The 14165-nt window shown below is 42.1% G+C and overlaps 1 protein-coding gene across 3 annotated transcripts in view; it reads right to left on the minus strand.

The window, feature by feature from the left end:
* Window positions 1–10948: 10948 nt before the first annotated feature.
* MDH1B (malate dehydrogenase 1B) overlaps window positions 10949–14165 on the minus strand; it is a 33711-nt gene continuing 30494 nt past the window's right edge. For 2 of the 3 annotated variants that reach the window (XM_047773338.1, XM_047773336.1), the window contains exon 10: window positions 13642–14022. In XM_047773338.1, the coding sequence (XP_047629294.1) occupies window positions 13940–14022 (83 nt within the window). In that variant the 3' untranslated portion in view covers window positions 13642–13939. Of the gene's footprint in view, window positions 11290–12990; window positions 13031–13641; window positions 14023–14165 lie in introns of those variants that run through there. The other variant, XM_047773337.1, reaches the window with a different exon arrangement.

The following is a 14165-nucleotide window of genomic DNA, read 5'->3' on the forward strand; positions in this document are numbered from 1 at the left end:
AGTCGATTAGTAGTGGGGCAAGAATGGCACCAAGAGGAGGGAGGAGAATGTGTCATTGTTTTTTTCTATGTAGATTATGTTGATTTTTCTGGTGACGGATAAGATAACGTAGGAAGAGAGAAAGTCTGTCTCACAATCTATATCTGTTTGAGTGCTGTAACTCAAAGCTGAAGTCACATTTAGAAGTTTGTGTTTCATTATTTCTGCATCAGGACATGTCATGATACCTGAGGTCTTGGCAACAGAAGGAGGTTGGAATATTTTCCTGAATCCTGCCATGTTGAGATCTGAGCTGATCTCTGGCATTGATTAACTATGTGGATCAAAAACCTTGGCACCAATTAAAAAAAAAAATGTTGTCTGAAGCTCCAGTCAAAATGACATAATTAAAGAGACAAATATTTAAGTACATGAGAATGAACTAGGGGATGTTGGAAAGTAATTCAAGCAAATGAGCAACTGATAGTCCTGAGCGCTCAACCTGTCAGGTTTTGGACAGCTAAGATGAAAGTCTGAGGACTGTTTTGGTTTTGCTTACTTCTGTTAACTGGAAATTTTAAATTACTGTTGTACCTCCTGGTTCAAGCTCAGATAGACGTAGTGACATTAAGACTTTTTCTTTTCTTTTCCATAGTATGTTTTGGATTATAAATCAAAACCAGTTATATTTTTTCAACATTACAGTTAACTGACTGCGGGACTTTTTGACTAATACGGCAATAGTTTGTGTAAATCACAATTTTGTAATTGACACTGTCCTTACCTTCTGAAACAGCAGCTCCACTCTGAGAAAGCAGGTAGGAAGTGTGTTCAATCTTCCTGTACAGTCACAACTTGCCCTGGTTGAGACAAACTGACTCCATACCAACCAGAAACTGGGTGGACTATGCCATATTGTGCATGAGTACTCTTTCTTGAAACAGCCTACATTCCGTCCAATATCTGATAGCTCATTTTTTTTTTGTCTTTTGTCTTTTTAGGGCCGCACCTGCGGCATATGGAGGTTCCCAGGCTAGGGGTCGAATTCAAGTGGTAGCCACCAGCCTATGCCACGGCCACAGCAATGCCAGCTCCAAGCCATGTCTACAACCTACACCACAGCTCATGGCAATGCCGGATCCCTAACCCAATGGTTGAGGACAAGTATTGAACTTGAAACCTCATGGTTCCTAATCGGATTTGTTTCCACTGTGCCATGATGGGAACTGATATCTGATAGCTCTTTATACAAATATCTGAAGACTCTAACTCCAAGGAATAAAGAAGAGCCTTAACACATCATACCTTAAAAATATATAGGTAGTCCCTAAATTACAGGATAATTTTCTATACATATTTACATATAAAATGAACAATTTTAACAATTAATTTACTAAAATTGACTCAAGAAAAAAATAGAGAAAACAGAAGAACTTTTGTGCACTATTGATGGGAATGTAAATTTGTACTGACATTACGGAAAACAATATGGAGATTCCTCAAAAATTAATAAAGAGAACTATCATTTTATGCAGCAACCCTACTTCTGGGTACTCATCCAAAGGAAATAAAGTCAGTATCTCAAAGAGATATCTGTACTCCTATGTGCATTGCAGCATTATTCCCAGTAGCCAAGACATGGAAACAGTCTAAATGTCAGAGAGTGGATGAGCAGATAAAGAAAATGTGATTCATATAAACAATAGAGTACTATAGCCTCAAGAAAAAAGGAAATTCTCCCACGTGCCATAATATGGATGACCATGGAGGATATTACGCAAATTTGATATAAGCCAGATAAGGGAAGTTAACACATGATCTCATTTACATGTGGAATTAAAAAAGAAAAGAAAAAAGTTGACCTCATCATAATGGGGAGAGTAGAATGGTGGTCACCAGTTACCAGAAGTTGGGGAGAAGGTAGGGAACGTGCAGGGAATGGGAGTAAGTCCCACCCCCACCCCACCCCCTGACCTCTGGGGAGGTGAGAAGAGGTTGAATCAGACTCCAAAGGCCAATGATTTAATCAACCATTCCTGTCGAACGGCTGAGGATCCCCGCCATTCGAATGTGGGAGATGGACAGTAGAATGAGTAATGACACATGAACAAATAACAACGCAGTTAGATTGTTGTAAATGCTATGGAATAAAATGAAAAATAGAACAGGATGAGGGGATCTGTGACGGCTGAAAGGGCAGATTACAGTATTAAGTAGTGTGGCACCTGTAGGCTCCATTAAGAAAGTGAAATTTGAGCAGGCTTGAAGGAAGTGAAGGTGTGGACCAAGTACCCTTTAGAGAAAGAATGTTCCAGGTAGAAGTACTGAGCAGGAGCGTGTCTGGTAGATGTAAATTGTTGCCGAGAAGCCAGTGTGGATCACAGAGAGAGAGCAGGGAGTGAAGGCTTGAAGTGAAGTCTTAATCCCTGCTCAGGAATTGAACCTAGGCAGCCTGTGTGCAAAGCAGGAATCCTAGCCACTAGGCTAGCTAGAGGCTATAAAAGCAGAATTGCCCTGATTCTTGTCCCCTGTTGAAAGCAAGCATATTTCAAGGAGGCAAAGACTGAAAAACCAGTATGATGTTTATTGTGAGAAACACAGCACAACATGTGGGAGAGCACATAGAGAAGGAGTCTACTTATCTAAGGCAGAAGATAAAGCAGGAATACACACCCAAAGGAGGAGTGAGGGTGCGGGGGCATCCTCCTGAATGAGAAGGGCACCAGAGAGGTCATTTAAATCAGTTATATGTGAGACAGGAGATAGAAGGGCTCCAGGGCAGATGTTTGTAACTTGCCTCTTACTTAACACTTCTTGAGGCAGGAGATAGGTGGGCTCTGAGACAAACATTTACAACCAGGCACCTATCCATACTTCAAAGATAGAAATAACAACAAGCACAAAGCAAATAACTGGTACTTGTCTTCTGTGAACTTGTTAAACAATGGTGTTGCCGAAAATAAATGCGGAGACAGAGTTTTGACTGAAGGAGGAAACGATGGCTTTATTACTTTGCCGGGCAGAGGGGGCCACAGCAGGCTAATGTCTTAAAGACTGTGCTCCCTTTGGAAGGGATTAGGAGGTGGTTGGAATGGAACATAGAGTCACAGAGGAGGATCAGGGTAGAGGCAAGCTTGCATTGTCTTTCAAAGCTGGTGTTTAGTGGCCCCCAGGACTGGTTCTGGCGATCCTCCTTCTTCCCGGAATGAAGAATGCTTCAAGTAGTCTTCCATTTGTTGGGGGTTTTAGTTCTGCAGAAAGGCTCGAAATATTGTTATGTATATTCCTTAAGCAGAACCAGGACGCTGCTCCAAGGCTGCACTAATCCTCCCTGGTCTCTGCATCCCCTCCCTTCCCTGATTAGCAACTGCCCTTTGGAATGCAGGGAAGGGCCTGGAGGCTGGGGTTATGCCCTAAAAACAAGAAATGGAGGACATAGAAAGGCTTGTGTACCTAGGAGCCCCCCAGGGCACTAGTTCAGTTACATTGGTAATGACAGGATCAAAAGGGGGCTGAGCCCTGCTTGGACAGAAGAACAAAGAGGTCACATACTCCCCTTCTTCAGGATCAGGGAGACCCCCAACTACACATGTGCAGAGAGATCCCTCTGGGTCAGAAAGGGACGGGATGCCAGGCCATAATAAGTCTGGATAACCTACCTGCCATGCTCTGCTTTGGAATCCATCTTGGCCAAAACATGAGCACACAAATCAGGGCAGGGTCCTGGGTATGGTCTGGTGTGAAAAATAAAACAAGATAATTGGCCAAAGGAAGACAAAGATCTGGAAGGATTGTCCTATATAAGTAATTTAAATCACCTCCCTGGTGTACGCCTCACTCGGGGGAAGCCCACACCCTCACTTCTCCTTTGGGTGTGTATACTTCTGCCTTGGCCGAATAGACTACTCCCACATGCTGTACTGTGTTTCTAACTTTATGCCTATTTTTACAGTCTTTGCCTCCTTGAAACATTCTTGCTTTCAACAGGGGCAAGAATCAGGGCAGTTCAGCTGTCAGCCTCTAGCAAGTCTAGTGGCTAGGATTCCTGGTTTTCATCCAGGCTGCCCAGGTTCAATTCATGAACAGAGAATTCAGATCTAGTTTTTAGCCATCACCCACTGCTGTCTGTCCTAAATCATATGGGTAGTTCTTCTGGGTCTTCATTTTCCTTTGAACAATTATCTTGTTTTATTTCCACCCCTGACCATACCCAGGACCTTCTGTGATATGCGTGCAGATATTTTGGCCAAGAAGGATTCCAGTGCAAAGGGTTTGAGAAGGGTTATCAGGACTTACTATGCCCAGAGGGGTCCTTCTGTGCATGTGGAGTTGGGGTCTCCCAAACCCAAGGATAGGAAGTATGTGACCTCTAAATCTTTTGCCCAGGCAGGGCTTAGCCCCTCTCTGTCCCGCCATCACCATTATTTAAAGGGTCCTCAGAAGACACATTCCAGTTATCTACCTTGTGTCTGTTGTTATTTCTATCTTGAAGTATAGCCAGGTGGCTGGTTGTAAATGACTACCCTGAAGCCCACCTAGCTCTTTCCTGAAGAAGTATAAACAAGAGGCTAGTTGTAGATGTCTATCCTGGAGCCCATCTATCTCCCGCCTCAGTGTAGCCAGAGTAGAGTGGAATGAACATGGAGGAGAGGGGAAGGAGAGATCGGAGAGATGCAAAGGTGGGGTGGGAACGGGCCATTGTAAGTACCTTACCTCTACCCTCAAGTCAATTGAGAGCCTCTACAGGTTTTTAAACATAGTTGAGGAATAATCTGACTCACCAAAGACTATTTTGAAGGTAGAGCCAAAAGAAGTTTTTGAGAGGTTGGTTGTAGAATGTGAAGGATGACTCTAAGGGTTTTGGTTTGAGCAATTAGAAGGATGAAGTTCGGCTTCCCTGAGATGCTGTGGGAGGAACAGGTTTGAGGTGGAAGATGTTGGAATTAAGAAGGAAATTGGAGACGTGTTAATTTGTTGCCTATTAGCCATGTAACTGGGAATTTCAAGTGGAGCAGAAGAGTATGAAATTTGGAAGAGATGACAGCTTGGAGATACAAATTTGGGAGTTAGTGACATACAGTTGGTAAAGCCATGGAATTAGGTGGGATTATTAATAGATGAGAGTAGATAGAGAAGAGAACAAGGATGGGTTCTTGGGGTGCTCCAATCTCATGAGAGGATAAAAGGAAGAACCAGCAAAGGATACTCAGAAGAGGTGGAGTTCCTTGTGGAGATAAAGTAGGAAGAACACCGTGAGAGAGGGCTGAGCCCTGCCTGGCAAGTGTATCCTGGAGAAGGAGATGCTTCACCACGTCCAAAACTGCTGCTGGGTCCAGTCTGTATGAGGACTGAGGATTCATCATGGGATTTTTCAAACATCGTGGTAACTTCTGGGGCTTGTGGATAAAACCTTGACTTGATGGCATTACTTGAGTGTGACTGTTGCGTGCTGTTCTTGAGCACGTCACACGCTGGGCCACTTTCCCAGAGATTGTCATGTATTTATGGGAACGGAGGAGACTGAGGCTCTGAAAAAAACCCTGCTTTTGGCCCCTTTGTACACAAATCATGCTTCCTTGGACCGATAAAGTGAGAACATGTGACTAGAGATCTCTGCGGGCTTATAATTTCTGCCCAGAAAAAATTAATCAGAGGCGCAGAGCAGCTGCTCAGGCTTGGGTGCGTTGTCAGTTTTGCCTTGAGCAGCTCAGCTGTAAACTTGGGTAATCTTTCCGTGTCCTCTGCAGAATGAGTACGCGTTCAGCTCTGGGCCAGGACACTTTAGAGCTAAAGATGCTCATGTTAAGGCCAGCAAAGGAGCAAATGAAGGTTATAGACAACATTATTTCCCACTTGGTAGGGAGTTGAGGGAGGAAAAGGCTCTTTAACCTATTTCTGTCTCTTGGAATCCCACAATTTTCATCTCTCTGATATAAAAAATGATGATCTGGCCACAAGAAGGAAGGTCACCCCACTGTGTCAGACTGAAGGAGGTTTCAGTGAGATAAGATTCTAGGCAGAGCAAATGGTCTGTGCAAAGGCGGAGAGCCAGCAAACCTGGGCTCACGGGATTGTGGTGGACCGGTTGGATGGCATTTCGTTAGTAAGTCCTAGAACAACATACTGGTAAGTGTAAAGAGGGATCCTGTGGTCAGAAAGTGAAATTCAGACTAAAGTATCTGAAGTGTGGGTTTGGATAAAGCATATTGGGGCGTGGCTGCCTTAGGAGGTGACTGCCCGCTGGCCGGGGCAGTGGTTGTCAAAGTGTCATCCCGAGATCAGCAGCATCAGCATTGTCTGGGAACTTGGGAAGAATGCAACTTCTCAGGCTCCACATGAGATCTACTGAGCCAGAAACTCTGGAGATTGGGCCCAGACATCTGTTTTTAACCGATGATTCTGATTCATGTTGATGTTGAAAATCACGGGTCTAGGACTGAACCAGGCTGATGACATGTACCAATAGGAATTGAACATATTAAAATAGGAAAGTCAGTAAGGGTTTGAACCTGACTGAGTGGGAGTATTGTCTAAATTATCTATATAGACTTCTAATTCATGCCCTTAAAACAAGTATCAATAACAAAATGAAAGATATTTTTCTATCAAGTTATGTAACTTTTGGCTCTGAGTATATATAGCCATATATATAAGTATATATTTGATGGCTATAAGTAACAGAAATCACAACTAACAAGGGCTTAAACATAAAATTATTTGCTGTTTATTTGACAGAAATTCTAAAGTTGGCCCATGGTTGGTTCAAAGTTTCTTTGAAGTCATTGAGGCCTTGGGCTCAGGTACCCAGCTCTTTCCATCTTTTTACTTTGCCACTCTCCTGGTGGCACCCTGCTTGTGATCTCTCTCCTCGTGGCCCCAAACACCTGCCAAAGCTGCAAGCATTGTCTTGATAGAATAGCATTTTAAGCAGGAAGGAACTAGGTGGAAGTCAAAGTGTTTTCTCCTTGCATGCCATTCATTCATTCGTCCATTCTCTCTCTTTCTCTCTGTCCCCCCAACCCCCCTTACCCCTCTCCCACACACCTCTGGAAGACGACTTCTCCTTAAGTATCACTGTACAAAACATGCCTGACCCTGGACCAATCACTGGCAAATGAAACTAGATTAGATCTATTAAGATTCATGGCTTCTGGTTGGGCTTATTGCCCATACCAACCAAATGACAGGCTTTTAGTCAAGAGGCCAACTAAGAGTGCCTGCTATGGATACAAGGATATGTACACTTAACCTACATTTCAGTGACCAATAAAGTAATTACTTCATTCACACAGTGCCTTTTTCTTGGTCATATTCGAAAATTTCTACTGAATATTCTTCCCCCGTGCCTTTACCATGATAGTTTTAATAACATGGAGAAATTATTTTTTTAATAACCATGATAGTTTTAATAACATGGAGAAATTATTTTTTTAATAACCTCAAAGTTACTCCTAATGGGAAGTCCAGACTTGAGATTTCCCACATTGGTCCATCACATATGAACAGGCTACTAGCTCAGATTCCTGCTGAAAGTACAACCTGCTGGGGAGGGGCCAGATGTCTCCTACAGTGTCCCTAGAGAGAAGACACTCAGCCCATGCTCTCTCTGATCCCTTCCTAGATGTCCCCCTGCTGGAGAAGCAGCTGATTGTCTGATTGGTCAGGGCTTGACACCTACTGGGAGGGTGAGCACTAAAGGGCAGGGCCACTGGCTTGAAAGGAGATGTGCATTCATGGTTGTATTCTCCGTTCTGATTTCTTCACCTAGCTCTGGCTGCTAAGTGATTGGCATACCTAACTCCAGGAGAATGGAACAGGAAGCTCTGCTTGGGTTTCGTAGCCTGAGTCACATGTTCCATCCTAGCTCAATTTTACCGTGGAGGAGCCCTGCCTATTGAGGGTTGACTGTCACATGTCTGCTGTGTGTTGTAGGGTGCCACGTGGTTTCCCCTCCAGCTACTGTTCTTCGTGGTCTCACCCCTTTGGTAGAGAGACTTGCAAGAAGGGTCAGGGGAAGTGATAGGATTAGGGCACAAAACCTCACCGGAAGTCCTTAACATTAAGTTTTCTTCACAGTAGCATCAAATCTGACCAGTATCCTTGAGGATAAAGGTTCAATCCCTGGCCTCACTCAGTGTTAAGAATCCAGTGTTGCTGTGAGCTGTGGTGTAGGCTGGCAGCTGCAGCTCCAATTCGACCTCCAGCCTGGGAACCTCCACATGCTGTGGGTGCGGCCCTAAAAAGATAAATAAATAAATAAATAAATAAATAAATAAATACACATTTTATTAGGATGGTGTAGAAGCAATGGAGAAATATCTGAAAGTCCCCAGAATTTTCAGAAAGTAATTGGTACCTTATGCATTATTTAAAACTACAGAGAAAGCACAAGTATCAGCAGGTTTTTGTTTGTTTGTTTGTTTGTTTCTTACATAAGAAATTTTGTTTTATTTTTTTATATATTTTATTTTATTTTCCCACTGTACAGCAAAGGGATCAAGTTATCCTTGCATGTATACATTACATTTTTCCCCCACCCTTTGTTCTGTTGCAACATGAGTAGCTAGACAAAGTTCTCAATGCTATTCAGCAGGATCTCCTTGTAAATCTATTCCAAGTTGTGTCTGATAAGCCCAAGCTCCCGATCCCTCCCACTCCCTCTACCATCAGGCAGCCACAAGTCTGTTTTCCAAGTCCATGATTTTCTTTTCTGTGGAGATGTTCATTTGTGCTGGATATTAGATTCCAGTTATAAGTGATATCATATGGTATTTGTCTTTGTCTTTCTGGCTCATTTCACTCAGTATGAGAGTCTCTAGTTCCATCCATGTTGCTGCAAATGGCATTATGTCATTCTTTTTTATGGCTGAGTAGTATTCCATTGTGTATATATACCACCTCTTCTAAATCCAATCATCTGTTGATGGACATTTGGGTTGTTTCCGTGTCCTGGCTATTGTGAATAGTGCTGCAATGAACATGCAGGTGCATATGTCTCTTTTAAGTAGAGTTTTGTCTGGATAGATGCCCAAGAGTGGGATTGCGGGGTCATATGGAAGTTCTATGTATAGATTTCTAAGGTATCTCCAAACTGTTCTCCATAGTGGCTGTACCAGTTTCCATTCCCACCAAGAGTGCAGGAGGGTTCCCTTTTCTCCACAGCCCCTCCAGCACTTGTTATTTGTGGATTTATTAATGATGGCCATTCTGACTGGTGTGAGGTGGTATCTCATGGTTGTTTTGATTTGCATTTCTCTTATGATCAGCGATGTTGAGCATTTTTTCATGTGTTTGCTGGCCATCTGTATATCTTCCTTGGAGAACGGTCTATTCAGGTCTTTGCCCATTTTTCTATTGATTGATTGGCTTTTTTGCTGTTGGGTTGTATAAGTTGCTTATATATTGTAGAGATTAAGCCCTTGTCAGTTGCATCATTTGAAACTGTTTTCTCCCATTCTGTAAGTTGTCTTTTTGTTTTCTTTTTGGTGTCCTTTGCTGTGCAAAAGCTTTTCAGTTTGATGAGGTCCCATGGGTTTATTTTTGCTCTGATTTCTATTGCTTTGGGAGACTGACCTGAGAAAAATTCATGATGTTGATGTCAGAGAGTGTTTTGCCTATGTTTTCTTCTAGGAGTTTGATGGTGTCCTGTCGTATATTTAAGTCTTTCAGCCATTTGGAGTTTTTGTGCATGGTGTGAGGGTGTGTCCTAATTTCATTGCTTTGCATGCAGCTGTCCAGGTTTCCCAGCAATGCTTGCTGAATAGAATTTCTTTTTCCCATTTGATGTTCTTGCCTCCCTTGTCAAAGATTAATTGCCCCTAGGTGACAGGGTTTATTTCTGGGTTCTCTCTTCTGTTCCATTGGTCTGTCTGTCTGTTTTGATACCAGTACCACACTGTTTTGATGACTGTGGCTTTGTAATATTGCTTGAAGTCTGGGAGAGTTATGCCTCCTGCTTGGTTTTTGTTTCTCAGGATTGCTTTGGCGATTCTGGGTCTTTTGTGGTTCCATAGAAATGTTTGGATTGTTTGTTCTAGTTCTGTGAAAAAGGTCATGGGTAATTTGATAGGGATTGCATTGAATCTGTAGATTGCTTTGGGTAGTATGGCCATTTTTACAATATTGACTTTTCCAATCCAGGAACATAGAATATCTTTCCATTTCTTTACATCTTCTTTGATTTCTTTGATTAAAGTTTTATAGTTCTCGGCATATAGGTCCTTTACCTCCTTGGTCAGGTGTATTCTGAGGTATTTGGTTTTTTGAGGTGCAATTTTAAAAGGTATCGTATTTTTGTATTCATTTTCTAATATTTCATTGCTGGTATACAGAAATGCAACTGACTTCTGAGTGTTAATCTTATATCCTGCTGCTTTGCTGAATTTGTTGATCAGTTCAAGTAGTTTTGGGGTTGAGTCCTTAGGGTTTTCTATGTGTAGTATTATGTTATCTGCATACAGTGACAGTTTTATCTCTTCTCTTCCTATATGGATGCCTTTTATTTCTTTTGTTTGTCTAATTGCTGTGGCTAGGACTTCCAAAACTATGTTGAAGAGCAGTGGTGAGAGTGGGCATCCGTGTCTTGTTCCAGATTTGAGTGAGAAGGCTTTCAGTTTTTCCCCATTGAGTATTATATTTGCTGTGGGTTTATCATAAATGGCTTTGATTATATTCAGGAATGTTCCCTCTATACCCACTTTGATGAGGGTCTCGATCGTGAATGGATGTTGGACATTGTCAAATAAATAATCATCTATCAGCAGTTTTTAATGCAACTCCTGGGCTTCCCAAGTTCCTAACTGGCATTCGTAAAAGGTCTTAGTAGCTTGAAAGATATGAAATATAAAAGACTGTATTTTTTTCTTGAACCGTGCAATTGTAAGGTAAAATATTATGCTTTACTTTCAAAATTCAGTTTAGTCAGTGTGTACATATGGTGTCAAGAAACAGAAATCTAGTCCATCTAGACTGGAGTACAAGGGTGATTTATTATAATGATATTTACACCAAACAAATCCAAGAAAGAACAACACCCAGCCAGGTCTTACGAAGGTGGTGAACCCAACCAGCTCTGAAGACCTCGGAGGCAGAACTCGGTGGCCTTCTCTTGTCAGCTACCATTACCATTGCTCAGACACCAACTTACTCATCCATCCATGTCTCTCATTCGAAATTTTTGAGATGGCAAGAGAAAACTCTGACTGGCTCTCCTTGAGTCAGGTGCATCCATTCCTGCCCAATCAGTTGAGACCAAGGCGGTAAGGACATCTGAGCAGACGTGGCCCCCGAGACCCATGTCTTAGGCATGGCCTGTGGGAGAAACAGATTCGCACAGAAGGATGTGTGAGTGAGGATGTAAGGACTGAGAATCTGATTTTAGTGCAGTTTAAAAACACAACAGTTGAGGAGTTCCTGTCATGTCGCAGTGGTAAATGAATCCGACTAGGAACCATGAGGTTGCGGGTTCGACCCCTGGCCTCGCTCAGTGGATTGAGGGATCCGGGGTTGCCGTCAGCTGTGGTGTAGGTTGCAGACATGGCTTGGATCCAGCGTTGTTGTGGCTCTGGCGTAGGCCGGTGGCTACAGCTCCGATTCGACCCCTAGCCTGGGAACCTCCATATGCTGTAGGTGCCGCCCTAGAAAAAGACAAAAAGACAAAATAAATAAATAAATAAATAAAAACATAACAGTTGATACCAAGATATGTAGAGAAAGTGGAATAATAAGCAAACATATAAATGGCTACAACTAACACAAAACGATTGAACTCTGACTTTTTGTGTGTGTGGGCTGTCACTGTTATTTAATTGTCTAGCCTCATCTTATCTAAGACTGAGGTGAATCTTTCAAATTATCCCTCCTTAGATAACGATATTCGTGAGCCTTTCCATATGTATTACACTACCAAATAATTGCATGGTTGGGCTAATTTGATTTGTTACTGTCCCACAGTTTTGCCTTCATAATCTATCAAAGGAAGGAAGTAAAAGGATGTAACTATTTTAAAAATACCTTGGTAACATTGTTTTCATTAGCTTTTCTTTGGCTACCCTGCTTCTGTTTCCTGGACTCTGTCTGATTCAATAGCTGAGGCAGTGTATGTGTGAGAGGGCTTCTAGGAGGGAACTCACACCACAAGATCGTCATTAGATTTTTGTTAAGTTAAAGTATAGTTGATTCACAGTGTCGTGTCAATTTCTACTGTACAGCATAGTGACCCAGCCATACGTATATATACATTCGTTTTCTCATACTTTCATGTTCTATCTCAAGAGATTGGATATGGTTCCCTGTGCTGTACAGCAGGGCCTCATCACTTATCCATTCTACGTGTAATAGTTTGCATCTACCAACCCCAAACTCCCCGTCCATCCCACTCCCTACCGCCACCCCCAACCAGGCCCCACAACGACAAGTCTGTTCTCCACGTCTGTGAGATTGTTTCTGTTTTGTAGATATGTTCATTTGTGCCATATCTTAGATTCCACATATAATTGATGTCATGTGGTATTTGTCTTTCTCTTTCCGACTTACTTCGCTTAGATATTTTCATATAGCAAGACTAAATTCTGGCCATTTTCCTGACCTTAATCTATTTCTATGCGCAGTCTCTCTTGGCTCCTTCGCTTCTCATTTTGAATTCTGTTTGCAGCAATATTGTCGGTTCCATTTCCTCTTTTGGCCCTGCTTCTCCTCTATGCATCGATTCTAATTCCCCATGGCTCGGCCCACTCCAAAGCTCATCACACTGCACATTTTCAGAATGGAGGTTGCAATGGATCAAGTTTGTTTGATTGGATATTTAAATGAGAAAGTGTGAAGCTGTGGGTGAATGAACTGATTGGTCAACCACAAAGCAATCTACATCTGCCTTCTTGGCCTAAAATACCATGACAACTCAGTTACAAACTTTGAAAAGAACTGTGTCACAGGGATGCTTGACCTTTCTACCCAGTTCCATCCATAAAAGAAAAGACCACCTTTTAATGCCAACGTTTGTCCACCACCTACCATTTGTGTTTTCTTGACTCTGTGGCTTTTCAGAGCTGGACTGAGGAATCAGATGTAAAAAAATCTGAATTAAAATAGAGACTTAAAATAACAGAGTTTAAAGCACATTGATTTTTGCAGTTATGCTCATTTCCTTCTATCTTTTCCTTTCTACCCCAAGATTTTTTCCTTTCTACTCCAAGTTTCTCTGATGCCTGGCCCTCTTTGAAAGTTACAAGATGCCAGACCACTTTTATAGGAAGTCTCAACCCCTGATAGTGGCATATCCATGGCCCCGTGGGTGACAGGAGCAAACAAGTGTCTAGGCAAACAGCTCAGTGTAGCATCTTTCCGCCAACATCCTTCTGAAACCTTGGTCCCTAAAAATAAATCACTGGCACCATTTCAGTGTTTGTCAGCTCTCTTTTGTATGGAGAGTTTTAAGTAAAGAATTAGTAAAGATGGAAATATACTGGATTATTATCATTTTCAGGATATACAATTTGCACAGTCAGATTTAGAAATATAAAAGCCTTGACGCAAATATTTACAAGATATGTGTGTGTGTATAAAAATTCCCAGATTTTCCCTGTTACAGAGAATTCTAACTTGGACTTCTCAGTTTCTTCATTTCCCACCTTCTGGGGCGGGGCGGGGATCCCGACTTGCCATGTCACCCACCTATTTTGAGCTCTGTATTGAAGAATTGAGAAGAAATGGGGGGAAGGATGAGAGAGAGGCTAGGCTGGAGGTTGGAGTATTTGGGGAGAGTTTGCATTGAGTATGGCATGGAAGCAGTATCAATATTTAAAAAAAAAATTGCTGGCATCTTTTATCCCTTCTTGAAAATGCTTATGAATGAAACAAATGGAGTGATTTCAAAATTGGTGGCTGGATGTTCTTATGGTCACAATGGCATCCTCTAAGACTGGAAAATGTGCACCAAGACCCTTAGCACCAGGGAGATTGTTTATCCTTTGACTGACTTACCATCCGACACAACTGGATCTTTTTCATCATCCAGAATTAGATCACCAAACAAATCTTTATGTTCTGAAACCAAAATGAGATAAAATATGGTGGATTTAGAATGTAACAAAGAGCCTGTGGGATGTTCCATGTTAATGCTTTTCAAACTTTGTGGACCATAACCTGTTATTAAAAAAAACAAACAAACAAAACCTTCTATATTGCAG

The sequence above is a fragment of the Phacochoerus africanus genome, chromosome 3, assembly GCF_016906955.1.
Source record: "Phacochoerus africanus isolate WHEZ1 chromosome 3, ROS_Pafr_v1, whole genome shotgun sequence".
NCBI lineage: Eukaryota > Metazoa > Chordata > Mammalia > Artiodactyla > Suidae > Phacochoerus > Phacochoerus africanus.